We start from the raw sequence: 15,853 nt of genomic DNA on the forward strand, positions 1-15,853 counted from the left end.
AACCAGTTGAGGTGAAAGGGAACAGTAGTTTGAAGACACTGAGAGGAAAGACCTGAAATGAAGGCCTGTGAGGAGAGATTGGTAGGTGATGAGATCAGTGAAGACCAGAACCATGACATGGGGGACCTTGTGGACCACGATAAGGACATTGGACTTTATTCTATGTGCAGTGGGAAACTATTGGAGGGTCTTAAACAGGGGAGTGGTATGGTCTGATTTACATTTCAAAAGATTACTCTGGGTGTTACGGAGAATGGGGGACCGATGCACTCACTGAAATAGAACATGTGGTTTTTAAAAAAGATTTAATGCCCACCGTGGGAAGAACAAGGTTTCCCTTCATTTTTCCCCCCTGGGAATGAGACATAGAGGTCATGGGAAGTATTTTTGATTATAGTATATAATCCTGAACTATTTACCTACTACATGTTCACAGCTTCTCCTGTATGCTCATGAATGATTTCAACAGTGGAATACCCCACTTCTGAAAGGCCTTCATCTTTTACAATAAAGAAATTTATGCATGCCTATGTAATATTTAGATTATCTGATGTTTCCATTTAGATTTTATATTTATAAATAAATAAAAGTGTAAATAAAAGTCCTTTGAAAGTGTAAAATGTTAAACATTTATGACATGGTATCATTTTTTTTCCTTTTTTTGGAACTTGCCCTAATTTATATTTTCCATCTATTTTAATTCTTCAGTTAGACTCCTCCAGAATAGCTTTGAAAGGGTCTCCTTATTAGCAGTATTTAATGTTCCTCACTAGGTCACTCCAGTTGGGGTACACAGCCTTGGAGACTCCTTATCATCCTAAGACTACAATAGAATTATTATTAAAAAGAAGAAACAACTCTTGTTAGTTTTTAAATTGATGCGGGATATTTTCTGTCCTAGTTGCTTTCAGACATTATTATTATTTCTAACTTAGTAATTTTTTTCTAAATGCATCCACTTTACAAAAGACTGGCAAATATGAAAAGCTATCAAGTCCAAGAGTAAAAGTGATGACGATGTGTACTGAAGTGTAAGAGGAAGCTTTAGTAAAAAGGAAAGAATGGGTTTTTGGCTGCAAGCTCATTTTGTCCTTCATTTTGTGATGGCTGAAAACTAAGACTCTTGATGATAGCAGTTAACAGAAAGTGGGGGAACTGATTGCAGGAGATGATTTCAATTTTGGACATGTTAGGTTGTGAGTGTTAGATATCTAAGTGGAATTATTCACTAAACTCTCTGATATACAGGATTGAAATTGAAATGAGCGTCCCGAACTATGGATATAAATTTCAGTGATAACCAACAAAGGAGATAAAGAGAGGGGAGGCAATTAGAGAGATAGTAGAAGACCAGGATAGGAGGCTTCTGGAGGATGTTCTTCATTTTTTGTTCAGCAGTGGATGGACCATTAAGTGTATAAATGTATGTACTGTGGTAGGTATGTATGGGAAAATTGCTTAGATTTTTCTCATACATTAAATAAAACAATTAGCCCTTTATTAATAATGTTTATTGTTAGAAATAACAGAATAAAACTGACAATAGCTAACATTTATTATTGACTAAAATATTTAAAGAATTCAGTTTTCCTGACCAAATTTAGAACTAAAATTTTTGACAATAGAAATTTGGACTTGGTGAAATAAGACTACAAAAGAAAACTCACAGTGGTAGAAACTGTAATAGATAAGGGCCGGCCATGGCTCACTCGGGAGAGTGCGGTGCTGATAACACCAAGGCTCCGGGTTCGGGTCCCACATAGGGATGGCCGGTTCACTCACTGGCTGAGCGTGGTGCTGACAACACCAAGTCAAGGGTTAAGATCCCCTTACCGGTCATCTTTAAAAAAAAAAAAAAAAGAAACTGTAATAGATAATACCTGATACTAAGAAAATGTGATTTATCAAATCTTTATTGATAAATACACATAGAAAAGAAAAAAGTCAAAATAGAAAAAATGATTTAATCACTATATAGAAAATTGTTCAAAGAATTAAATTAGCTGAAGGAGTATATTGAAGTAACTTCCCAATGAAAGCTTATCAATGTTAACATATTTCTGATTTAAGTGTTTTTATTCATAAACATGCCCTCAAAGCCCAGGTGGGGAAATGTGAAAACACTCTTGAATTTACCTTTACCTTAGGGAATCTAATTTCAGAAAAGTAGAGGAATGGAAACCAGCTTTTTTAAGAGTTAAGGAGAAGGGCCGGCCCATGGCTCACTTGGGAGAGTGTGGTCCTGATAACCTCAAGGCCACAGGTTTGGATCCTATATAGGGATGGCCGGTTAGCTCACTGGCTGAGCGTGGTGCTGACAACACCAAGCCAAGGGTTAAGATCCTCTTACCGGTCATCTTTTAAAAAAAATAAAAGAGTTAAGGAGAGACTAGATAATGTGGAAAATGAGAGTTATTCAGTAAGTTTGACAATAAAAGGAATATAGTACAAATAAATTAGATTGTTGCTAGGAATTGGGAAGAGCCAGGAATATTAGTGTAGTTGTAAAAAGAAATAAGAGGTCTCTGTAACTGAGAAGGCAGAGGAAACATGGAAAAGGTGCAGTACTAGATATTTGTACAGGAAACTTCTATGAGGTGGGGATTCATGGCATAGATCAGGTGGTTAGCTTTGGAGAAGGGCAAGTAAGGCTAATGATGAGGAAGAACATCTGGGATGGCCTTATCTCTTTAAGGTGACATGATGAAAGTAAAGGATGTAGAGTAGGGGGCTCTGAAAGAACAATAGTCTGGAATAGCAGCTGCGGCCGTTGTGCCAGGAGAGATTGTAAAACAAGTAGTAAAATGCCTCAGCATTTTCAGAGACTCACTCAAAATTGCATGGAATTATTTACCAGTGGTCAGGTCTGTGGTCTCGGAGCAAAAGTGAAAAACTGGAAATCTAAGTTAAGAATTAATAAATTAAAAGAGTGAATGAGTGTTAATATAGGCATCATTAACATAACAGTTAAGTAGAGTCTACAGTGGTGGTGAAGAGCTGAGTATATGAATATATCCAAATATAATTTTCAGATTTTCAAAACCACTAATGGTGGCTCTTTGAAATATGTTTTTTACCTCAGTCTTAATTTCTGTCTCACAAAGTCTCTGTTAGAGCAGATATAAGACATAGTTTTGTGTTCAAGAGGCTTTTAAATAAAATAAATCAATTTAGGTTAAATACTTTATTTCTTATATATTTTGACCCCTGGTTTCTGCACAGTCCACAGCAGGAGCATCATTATTGGCTAATGCCTCACCTCTGACTCTCATGACATCACCTTTGTCTGTAACAAATCAAAATGTGACTCCTTTTGGGATGCTGGGTGGCCTTGTTCCAGTGACCATGCCCTTCCAGTTTCCCTTGGAGCTACTTGGCTTTGGAACGGACACAGCTGGAGTGACAACCACCTCGGGATCTACCTCAGCCGCTTTCCACCACCATAGCCTAACTCAGAGTAAGTGGGGCTCTTTTACTTACCTGGCTATCTGGTTTGACAGAACCCTCACAAATTTATTCTAATTGAGAGTAGTCCAGTTGGAGTTAATGAAGATTATAGATTTTTTTCTTTTCTTTTCTTTTTTTTTAGAGAAATGCAGTTTATTTAATCTATGTATAAGTCAAATTACTGGACCCTAGGATTTTACTTACTTTTTTTTTGGCAGCTGGCCAGCACAGAGATTCAGAGAGCCAAACCTACAACACTGCCCTCGATCCTACTTATAAATTGTTTGTTTGTTTTTTGGCAGCTGGCTGATGCAGGGATCCAAACCCTTAACCTTGGTGCTTATAATACTGCACTCTAGCCAACTGAGTTAACCGGTCAGCCCTCTACTTATAATTTAAAATGAACAGATGAACCATGTATATACTACATTTCTGTCTTGATGAAATTTATAAGAGAAGGCATATTTGTTGGGTTATATGCATACATATCTACATTTACATATATAAGTTTTTTTAATGTATGTGCCGTAGTTTAGAAGGCCTTTGAAATTAGGGGTTGTGCTTGCATTAGATAAATCAGACTATTTTCATTTTCTAAGAGTGCTGAAATCTTAGTTTAAAGGAGATTACTGACAAGTCTGTTTTCCCCTCAGATTTACTAAAGGGTTTACAGCCAGGAGCTCAACATGCAGCAACACTTTCCCACTCACCTCTGCCTACACATTTACAGCAAACATTTAATGGTAAGAAAGCCACCTATTTCTTCATCTCTTTATTTATATAGGTTTATAGGTATGGATTGTACTTTTCTGAAAACAATGTGAATGGAATGACAAAGGTTGGAGAAAAATTTTCATATGACTGAGTCCTCATTGGTAACAAACTTTTTAAGAGAAAGGAAATAAGTAAATGATATCTTTTGTGGCATATGAAAAGAGCCATTTTGAAGGTGTTTATTATATGAAAATGATAACTAAGAGGATTCCCAAGATAGTTAACAAGTCATGTACAGTAATTATAATAGTTTACATTTATTGAAAGCTTTCTAAATGCCAGATAGTCTTGTGGCTGCTTACATGGATTAGCTAATTTAATCCTTACAATAAGCCTGTGAATGATAGATAATGATCCCCATTTTACTGAAGGGCAACTTGCCCAAGATAGTTGCTAATAAGTGTTTGATCTGCGATACAAACCCAGGAAGTCTGACTCCCTAGCCTGTATTCTTAACCATTAAACTTTTTCTGCATCTTAGCAGTGGTTAGACTAATATGATCCAAAATGTATGTATTATGTACTTGCAGCCAAACTAGATCACTGCAAAATCTGATATTAGATAGTGGTCACTGTACATAACAAATTGGCCTCCAGGTTCTTGCTGTCACCAACAGTTGACGTAAATAGACTGCTGATACCATCCTGAAGGCCATTTTCAAGATTTTTTGAGGAGAAATAACTGTTTAACTGCCCTCCTAACTTTAGAAATTGACTGAGGCCTCACTATTCTTTTTGGCCACTGCATTAAAAGTGATCTTTAAACCATTTTACCTTTGATCACATTGCAGAGATGGGAGCTACGTAGCAATCCTGAGACAACAGGTTATCATTTATCCTCTTAAAGGCCTCAGTGGTAAACTGCCTCAGACTCACCCTTGAGAGAATGAGCATAAAAGCAGTTGTGCAAAATGAGTAACACAAAGTATGCACAAATGTGAGCAGTCCTGATCTTCCTAAACTTAAATGCTTGGGGGGATGTGCCCTGTGACTAAAGCACTTCCTCCGTGGGTGTTGAGTACTGCTTGGTAAAATGAGTCAGCTGAGGACCGTGTGTTCATGGGGCAGATTGGTATGAATATGACCACTTGCAAGGAATTAGACACACAGGATTCTCGTGGCTCAAAAATTCCAGCTCTTATATTAATTTTCTTATTGTCTGGACAGTACCACTGTTCCAGAGAAACAAAGGAAATATTACTGTCAATATTTTCCAAATTATCAAAGTTAAAAGGTTCAAACTTTTTATTTAAAAAAAAAAAAAACATTTTAAAGACACTGAACTTGAGATTTTTTTGGCTTGGATTTTTGAATTCCAGAATTGCCAATTTAAGTAGATTTCATAATTTGTTTGATCATTACTTCTCTTAACATTTTAAAGACACTGAACTTGAGATTTTTTTGGCTTGGATTCTTGAATTCCAGAATTGCCAATTTAAGTAGATTTCATAATTTGTTTGATCATTACTTCTCTTACTGGGGACAAGATTTTTTAATAAACTTTTTATGAGAATTTGATAAAACTAATTGATTTAAAGCTTCTAACATGATACCTGATACATAGTAAAGAGCTCAATTAATGTTAGTTCTCTTAATCTTATCTAGTCTACCAGGGGTCAGTAAACTTATTCTATAAAGGGCTAAATAGTTAACATTTTAGGCTTTGCAGGCCATATAGTCTCAGCTATATGAGAGCTACTCAGCTCTCCCATTACAGTACAAAAACAGCCACAGATTATCGTGTAAACAAACAAGTTTAGCTGGGTTCTGTTAAAATTTTATTTATGGTAGCATGCCAGATTTGGCCCTTGGGCCGTAATTTGCTATACCTTCGTTTGAAGAATCTCTCAGTCCAGTTAATATGAGTATTTTATTTTGCTAATTAACCAAAGCTTGTTTGAGCAAAATCCCACGTAAAAAGTACTTCCCATTTTATGGATTTAGTTATACTTCAGGTCAACTTATTTCTCTCTACAAATGCAGATGAATATCTTATTATAAATAATAGTAAGGAAAAGTCTTAGATATTGTCACCAAAGTTATTTTAATAGTATTCTGTTTATAAAACTTTTGAAATAATCATTTGTTTCATTGATACATCTTTTCTTCAATAGAGGCAGTTTTTTGTTTATCTTTTACTAGAGCGATTAACATTATGACGTGAGTGGACCTGTCAATGTGACTTTTGTGGTCTCTTCAGCCCTAAAATTCTTTTATTCTATGTAATACTTTGTTCCTTTTCATCAGAGTATTTCTACCACACATGCCTTTTCCCTCAAAGTAAAGGTTTCTTTCCCCTGGCTTTTTCCCTTAGGCCTGAGTTGTCTTTGGGCCTTCATTGTCCTTGCTAAGGCAACGACCTGTCAGAGACTTTCTCTATTTTCTGTTTGCTCTCCAGGTCACTGGATTCTACTCTTGCCCAGGTATCCCCATTTTTTTTTCTTCACCCAGTTTTTGTAGGTAATTTAGCTGAGGTTTAAATGGAATAATCAATATTTCCCCCCTAAACAGTTAAACAGCAGTATGTAAAAATAGAAACCATTATTCTCAGTAGCAGACTTTCCTGTCACAGCTACGTTGGCTCACCCAGTTTTTGTAGGTAATTTAGCTGAGGTTTAAATGGAATAATCAATATTTCCCCCCTAAACAGTTAAACAACAGTATGTAAAAATAGAAACCATTATTCTCAGTAGCAGACTTTCCTGTCACAGCTACGTTGGGACCAAAACAAAGACTCAGTTGGATTTTTTCATTACCGGTGCATTATATTCATTTAAATAAATAATTGGGAATTAATTACAAATACTGTATCATGGCAAGAAATTTAATTTCACTTACAAGAATTTGAAATTGACCTTGTCTTCTAAAGGAATCGAAAGATGTGGTGGGTCACTTGAAGGTAAAAATTGTGTCTTCTGGTTCTTCATAGCATTTGACACCATTGGCCGTCAGGCAAACGATAAATACTTGTTGTAGTAGTATTTATAGGGCACTGAAAACCAACTGAACCACAGTCATTTGAGATAAGATCATTGTTGTTGAGTTTCTATCTCATTTATGTTTTATCAACCTCTACAATGCTATACAGCATGTGGTATATTAAAGGTTATCTTTTTAGAGATATCATCCACATAAAAATTAGAAGTTAATTGTTCTTTTTGCTTTGTTTTATGTTTCTTATCTATTTTTTTTTCCTTTATTCTTTTTTGCTTTTCTTATCTAGTTTTTACAACATGCCGACCCATACCAATTTAACATCTCTTTTTCTCAGATGGAGGCCAAAGTAAAGGGGACACTAAATTACCACGGAAATCTCAGTGACTTCCAGCAAGCAAAGGAAATGAAACATTTAGTTGGCTGATGGAATCTACCTGATGGGAAAGTATTTATGTGGTCATAGGGCTGCTGTTTCTGTCGATGTTTACATTCTCTCGTCCCAAGCACTGTGGTGAGGAGGAAAAAGAAAAGAAAACATTACTTGAGCAAAGCCAGGTGCAGGAGGAAGAAAAAGCTTTTGTGCAAAGTTAGGGTTCTTTGGTCTCTTCTAAAGAAAGACAAAAGTTACCAGGTTAACTGACTTGAAAGAGGCTCAGTTGTCAAACCCACAGGAGTACAAATTTGATTTATCCCGGGGGAGGAAGAAGAAAGTCAAAATGATTTGGGTGAACTCCATCCATCCTGGGGGTTAGATCTGAACACTTGTAGCATAGTTGCGTAATCAAAGGCAATATATCTGGAATTAGGCCAGTTTGTCAGGAGTAACAATAATGTCTGAGTGGACTATGTAGCAAATTTGCCACAGAAAATTTTAATGACCCTATGTGTGATACAGACAGCAGCTGAAGAAATATTGTACCCTCAAAAATCCTGAGCAAACTTGAATCTTCTTCAGTGTATAGTAACTCCCCATGTAAATCAGTGGACGAAAGATGCTTCAGAAAAGTTATTTTAACAGTGATTGATATATATTATTAAATCATCTAGATTTTTAAAGTCAGGAATTGAGCCTGTTGCTCTCAAGAGACGAAACCTAGATGCTCCCTTTTTGTAAAAGGGTCAGTTTCATCTTCCATTCAGAAGCAGGTACTTAACTCTTTTCTTCAGGTGATTTGTGCATCTGGTATTAACTGGTTAATTGTTATTTCCATTGTTGATGTTAAAATGTGACTGTGTTCACATTTTCTCTTGAGAAACAAGGATCTTTAACATAGGGCTGCTACTTTGTTGCTCTTAGCCCTTGCAGGCTTACTAACATGAATTATAAATTTCCCCTAATTCACCTCACTTCACAACTACTTCTTCTGTTCTTTTAGCTAGTGATACTTCAGGTGATTATTAGCTATTGATATAAAGAGGTAGAAGTATATACTATATATGTTTCTTCATTGGTCATTCAAATGGCATATATATAGTTTTTGAGATGGTATTTTTTACCAAAAAATTTAAGATGGTATTTTAAAGGGAGGAATTACATTAGGTTAACAATCACAATGTATTTTTACTCCCTATATCCAGTGTAGTGAAATTGTTTAAAGCATTTGGGATCTTAAAGCTTTACTAATACTTACTGAGTATTGATAGGCGAGTAAACCTGCAGATAATAAGACTCCTTAGTTACTATAGTTTCCTTATACAAATAGCATATTCAACAAAGGATGTTAAGGGAAAAATTGATTCTGTTTGGGTACATTTTATTTGATTTTTTGTTGTTGCCTCATCATCATTGTAGAGTGTCCTTTGTTTTTTAAGCTTCTGAATATTTTTCAAACTACACCCAAGAATGGTGTAAAGCTCTAAATGGTGTAAGCTTGGTCCATTTTTAATGACAGACTAACCTAAAAAACAGCATTAGACTGGTAGTAGCAAGATTTCTTGCATATATTTTCATTACACATTGCCCTATACCGTTAAGTTTATGCTAATAAGAGTATTAACCGGACCTTTTCTTCCTTTTATTAATAAAAGTCCCAAATAGCCTTCACAGGACTGTGAATAAATAACCACCAGATCTATTCAGATCTGTATGCCTATATTTTGACTTCAAAGTCACATTGGCTTGCTTCATAGCAAAAAAGTTAATAAATAACTGAAAACTTTAGTTCCAAGAACTTGTTACAGTAAGGGGAAAGGATTATTTCAAATAAATCATTGATATAATTTCTTGACTCTAAGAATTTAATATACCAACAAAACAAATACGGAAGTTGTATGAACCCCAGTAGATATTTTGGAAGGATAATGGGATGTTGCAGAGAGGTTCGACTTGAATTCAGTGTATTTAAGTTTTGTTTGATCTTTTTAACTAGAAAGGCTCACCGAATTCCTGACTTATTCCAATGTAGCAGGCCTCTTGCTTTTATTGAATTAAAAAAAAAAAAAAAAGTCTTTGCTAATACTTTCTGGGTAAGTGATGGGAGTTTTCCTTTGGAAAGGTAGCCTTTGTTTTACTTCCAATATCAGGAGAGAAGTCAGAATCCATATTAATCTCTCTTCCTGCTGATAATTTTACGTGTATTTGTCTGATAATTTTACATGTACACACATATATATTCATATAGATGTACTAGTTTAAGTCAAAGAATAATAATTTTAATTTAAGTTTATCAATTCTGAATCATGCCATATGAAGATCACTGATGACTCTTTGTCATCATGAGGAAAGAACTGAATTATCAGTTCTTTCCCCCTGTATCACTTTATACTAACCAGTAAAAATATCTGAAGACCCTTGGCTCTGGGAGTATAATATGGAGATTATATTCTATTCTCTTCAGTCTTGATTCCTTGACCACTGTCAGATACCCACCTTAAACACTCCCCCATTTCTATGGACCAACTCACATCCTTTTTAGTCAAGACCCCCCTTTTATGTTGTACAAATGAGTCAAAGTATGATCAGAGAATTTCTACATGTAAATACAAACCTATTTCTTTTCTAGATCATAACATTGAAAATGGTGTCCATACTTTGTCTTTACGGTTTTTATTACTGAAAAACATACAAATTGGTTATTTTTTAGCACAGAGACTTGTGATTCATACTGTATTTTTGCACTTAAAAAAAACAGATTATGTTATTTTTTAAAATGGTGAGTAATTGGAAAGGATATCTATAGACTAATGTGTATTTCTGAAGAGCATTAGCAACATCCAAATGCAAAAATAATCAGCACACTTAATTATGTCCCACTCAGTGGGATTCTTGATTCAGGAAGATTAAGCTATTCATTTTCAACTGTGTTATATTTTAAATTGCCTTCACTGATATATAAGCTGTTACTGTACATACAAGTTAATCCTCAGTATTCACAAGCAATAATGCTCAGCAGGGTTGTCAGTGATAGCAGTGCTGAGCCTCGGGTGGAGACTGTTTGGGAGCAGAGTGTCAAGCTCATTTAGAGCCTCCAAAATAAATGCAAGCAATAATTTCCATCATAAGCCAATTTTAATTCTTTCTCATATGCTTCTGAGTTCAGAGGATAGAAGAAATCATGGTTTTAAAACAGCCTGAAGAAAAGGGTTTTGAGAAAAGAAGTGCGGTTAATCTGTAGTCACAAAATCCTGATATTTTGAAGAAATCAGAGGGTTGTATTAGTACATTCTTTCATGCCCACCACCCCTTTGATGGATGTTGTTAGCCCAAATTAAATGTTTTTATGTCGTAGACATTGAATAGGGTTTATTGGATCAGCAAGGTTAGGGGAAGGGCCGGGCACATACATGTTTGCATACTGTGGGTTTGACACCTGTTTGAAAACAATTTATTGAAAATGATTTTTAACCCAGGATATTTTTTTCCCAAAGCAGATCAAAATTGTTTACTACCCAGGGTTAGAAGGGGCAGGCAACTCTAGTCTTTCTCCTCTGATTGCCCTCTCCCATGTCCCTTTCCACCTCTACTTAGTTCAAGATATTTTCTGAGATGAAAATTCTACTGTTATTCAAACTGCCATTGATTATGAGAACTCTGTGTCCTTTGGGATTATCTCTTACAACTCCAGTTATCTATCATATTTGCTGCTACATTTGTAAAATGAACTTTGCCTGTATCGGTTGACTTTAATTGACAGTTCTTTATTTCTAGGAGGTTTTGTCATATAATTTGACCCATGTATAGAATTAGGATACTTTATTTTAGGAGTGTACCATAAAAGCACACTGGTCCCTGTATTGTTTTTATCATTTAGATTTTGAATTTGTGTTTGCTTTTTTTGTTGTTTTGTTTTTGTTTTTGTTTTTTAAGTTGGAAATAGAAGAATGAGAGAAGTCTGTAATCAGGCCAAACTTGAGAACTTTCCCTGTGCTTCAGCACTATAATTTCTGCTGACCCAATGTTCTCAAAAGGGGCACTTTTACTTTCTGTTGTGCATGTATGATTTTGTTTTTGTTTTTGTTTTTTAAGTTGGAAATAGAAGAATGAGAGAAGTCTGTAATCAGGCCAAACTTGAGAACTTTCCCTGTGCTTCAGCACTGTAATTTCTGCTGACCCAATGTTCTCAAAAGGGGCACTTTTACTTTCTGTTGTGCATGTATGATTGGGTTTTTTTGTTTTGTTTTTTGCTTTGTGGGGTGGGGGGTTGTTTTTGTAACAATGAAGCAAAAGAAAAGTACAGTAGTAGATAAGTGACTAATCACAAACATGTTATGCAATTTTATTTTATAAAATTTTTAAGGGGAAAAGTTTAACTCTGTAAATCATTTCTTAGCTCTGGTAAAATGCTTATATGACTCCTCTAAAACATGCTCAATTCAGGCCTTTGTCTTTGTTAAGTGCCTTTTTTCTTTCTTTTTTCCCCTCTTTGGAAACTGTTCTCAGATATCCTAAAGTACAGACTGATAAGTCAGGGGATTCAGAAGGAAGAATCTCAAACTTGCCAACGTCATGTCATGCTGTAATACTCTTCCTTTTCTTTCTAAGTATATGGATATATGTGTAAGATATATACATACACACACATATATATATATAAAACTAGTGGCTGCTGTACCATCACATCCTCTCCAAACACTCTCCTTTTGGTATTTGCAAAACTTCTTCCTTGTTTATTCCATTGCGTTTAGTTGATTACAATGGGTAGATTTGGAAATTGTCTTTTCAAAAGATGCTGTCTTCTCCCTTTGAATATCTGTTTGTGGAAGTTAACAACAACATATATATAATGTTATATATATATACATATGTTGTTAACTTCCACATATATATATATATAGATATATATATATATGCCCATTATTTACAAGTAAAATAAATTTAGTGGACTCATTGACTATTCCTGGCCTCACTGCTTATATACATATATATATATATATATATGCCCATTATTTACAAGTAAAATAAATTTAGTGGACTCATTGACTATTCCTGGCCTCACTGCTCTGTGCCCTTCAAACTTGGCATAAGTAATACAGGAGAAAGCATTGGAATAACAAGAGTATCGTGCAGGTCAAATTGATAAGTTGCGCTGTGGCAGGCAAAACTAAACACATGGGAGGGCCAGTGTTAGAACCATGGTATGGTATCTGAATAACATTTGAAGGAAGTTAGCAACTTTGTCAATATTAAAAATGTATCATATTTTCTTCAAAGAAATGATTTTTGAAGAAATCATATAGCTGCATATCTTCAAATTTAGAAGTAGAAAGACTTCAGATACTGAGGAAACACTCATATAATCTATAGCATTCTTGAGAGAGATTCAGCTTTCTTTTTATTTGCCAGATAATTACATTTGGCTTAATCTGACTTTATGGATTTTTACATTTCTCCCTTGAGCAAAGTAACATAATTTTACTATCTAAGATTCATCTGTTTCTTATTGAAAACAAATAGATATGGCATGTTAAGGGAGACTAAATTGAAACAATCCTTAAAACCCAGTACAAATATATCTAATAAGTGCCCCCTTTTAAATAAATTCTAATTGGGAAGAGGAGACTGATGGCTAAAAAGGAGAAAGTAAAGGCTGCTGGTAGTATTACCTGATAGCAAAACTGTTGTCAGGCAGCCAGAGTTCAGTTGCAAGTGTTACTCTTGAATTACCATATCAAGGGGGAATATCATTTAACCTTTGTGCCTCAGATTACCCATTAGACAATTGGGTATAATAACATTCACCTACCTCCCAGGGATATCAGAGACTTTACTATTTCAAAAATATTTTGAGTTTTTCTAAAATATCCTATATAATTAAAAATAGTATTATCATCTTCCTGCAGAGGCTAAAAATGTTTTCCTTCGGATGAGTATAAAAAGCACCCTACGATTTTTAACTTCTAAGAAAAATCACTGGAAATTTAGATACATACTTGTTATTTAAACATATTATATTTGTGGTGGGATAAAATGGTTAGTTTCAGTTTAATGGGGCGGGGTGGTAACACTTAAGTTTCGTAATTATAAGTAGTTTTTTTTAGCCTTTTATGGTGTTATTATTTGTGTGATTTTTGCCAAGGTTGTGGAGCTAAAGTTAGATAAAGTTTGGATGGTTGGTTATTGGAGTTGATAAATGATCCTGAAAGTTTTATCTGCCTCACTTTTCCACCTTCTCAATCTAATTTCTTTATATTACTTGTTTGGTGATGGGTACCTAAGTGTTGAACTTTCTAAGAATGAATGGAAATCTCCTCGTTCTTGTAAATCAGAGACTGTGTACTATTCCCATAACTGTACGTTTATCCAGCTCTTCATTGAAGGGACAGGCAGTACACACAGCCAGCTGGGTGTGCTTTTAGCCAGCCTACTTTGTAATTCATGCTTCTTCAACCCATGAAAGAGTTGGAGCCATCAGCTGCTCAGGTTGTAGGAAAATGGGAGAAGGAAGGCAGGATTCACTTTGTAACTGGGGGCAAGGTAGGAGGATCAGGGTAGAAGGAAACGTGTTTTCCCCAACTCCCAGGAGGAAATGAAGATTATTTTATCCCACCTTCCATTCTTGCTTATTAAATAGTAAATAGTAACACATAGAATTTTCTTTTTATCATTTAAAACAACGACAGGAAAAAAATGGATGCTGCATTTTTAGTTAGGGCTAAATGCTGAGCAACTATTGTTGGAGTGTGTGTGTAGATTTAAGTTGTAGCACATATTCAGGGTCAGGAAAGAGAATGCAGGCAGATGAAGAGCAAATTTTCCAGCTCAAGTGAGTTAGGAGAAAGCACCAGGCCCAAGCAGACAAAGCGTCTGGGTTAATTCCCAGAATTGGCTAAGGCCCAGTTAATCTCTAGTGATATGATTTTTTAAAAATCACTTTTTGGCTTTTTGTTGCTTTTTCCAGATAAGGCCTTAGTTAGTAGCCTCTAAATATCAACTATGCAGATAAACATACTCTTTATTTTCCACATTTCCCTCTTTTTCCGTTCTTCAAATAACAAATGTTAAGACTTCTACCCAAAGAAATAAGGCATAAAGGTTTTGTTGAATGTGTGTTTGTTCCTCTAGGGACAATTAACAGACTCATAAAATAGAGATATTTTATATATTCATCTATCCTAAAATGTGAACTTTATATTCAAAAACTACAGATCTTTTCACTGGTTTAAAACTGTAGTTCATATCATGGAATGTCTTTGGGTTGTCATGATAAAATCATCCCAGTGTTCAATTCTGAGAAAGTTTTGGATTCTGTGACACAACGTTGAGGTTTATAGAGCTGAATGAGTGGTCAAACTCTAATTAAAAATAGCTTTGAATATTGAGGTTGAATTCTTCTTTCTTCATTACCTTCAGTCTTCATTCTTTTTCCTTCAGTCAGAGCTCTTAAGTTAATCATTTCATCAGTTGATCACTACATTAGAATGTATGTTGCATACTGTTAGGAATCCCGGAAGGAAAGTTTAAACTGTCTTTCTTTGGTGGTTGGCCATATGGGGATCTGAACTCTTGACCTTGATCTTGGTGTTATCAACACCGTGCTCTAACTAGCTGAGCTAACTGGCCAGCCTAAACTATCTGTCATATGCTCTACTTACTCACTTTGGTGGTCTATACAGTGTCCTGATTGAACTCAAAAGTAAAGCCTACAGGCAGATTCCATGAGACTGTTTACATCCCAGCGAAGGACTGAGGCAGGAGGAACTCTTAGAATTTTAATCAGACTGCCTTTGAATAACTTGATATTAAATTACATTTTTCTCATATACTCCCAAAGTAGCATTTGCTTAAAAGTAGCTATTTGTGATCTTTATTTAATTTCTTCCTATTATAATGTTTGAATAACTTGATATTAAATTACATTTTTCTCATATACTCCTAAAGTAGCATTTGCTTAAAAGTAGCTATTTGTGATCTTTATTTAATTTCTTCCTATTATAATACTTGTACTTTTCAATCTTTCCTATGTAATTCCATTTCATAGTGGGTTAGTACTTAAACTTTGGACACTGGTACTGTTACCAAAAACAGGTCAAGAGTGCTTTTCAAAATCCTGGTAGTATAATTAAGCGTCTATGTGTCCAGGACTTGGAGTCATTAGTGGTCATCATTGGTGACTGGAATTTTTTTTCTCTTCTTTGTATTAAAAAATAGATTCTGCTACTATATAATGTGGTAGTTGCTACATTTGATGGCTTCCTCTTGATATTTTTCAAGGTTATTCAAAAGAGATGTTAACCTTTGTTAGGAGCTCTTATTTCT

The 15,853-nt window shown here is 35.0% G+C and overlaps 1 protein-coding gene across 1 annotated transcript in view; it reads left to right on the top strand.

Annotated features, from left to right (window-relative positions):
- The window catches only part of UBN2 (ubinuclein 2), a 71,235-nt gene extending 63,674 nt beyond the window's left edge, over positions 1-7,561 (top strand). Inside the window, exons 16-18 of the mRNA XM_008590458.1 lie at positions 3,223-3,457; positions 4,101-4,190; positions 7,493-7,561. Coding sequence (XP_008588680.1) covers positions 3,223-3,457; positions 4,101-4,190; positions 7,493-7,542 — 375 coding nt within the window. The 3' untranslated portion in view covers positions 7,543-7,561. The remainder of the gene's footprint in view (positions 1-3,222; positions 3,458-4,100; positions 4,191-7,492) is intronic.
- Positions 7,562-15,853: the final 8,292 nt, after the last annotated feature.

Source organism: Galeopterus variegatus, unplaced genomic scaffold, assembly GCF_000696425.1.
Source record: "Galeopterus variegatus unplaced genomic scaffold, G_variegatus-3.0.2 Scaffold6120, whole genome shotgun sequence".
Lineage (NCBI taxonomy): Eukaryota > Metazoa > Chordata > Mammalia > Dermoptera > Cynocephalidae > Galeopterus > Galeopterus variegatus.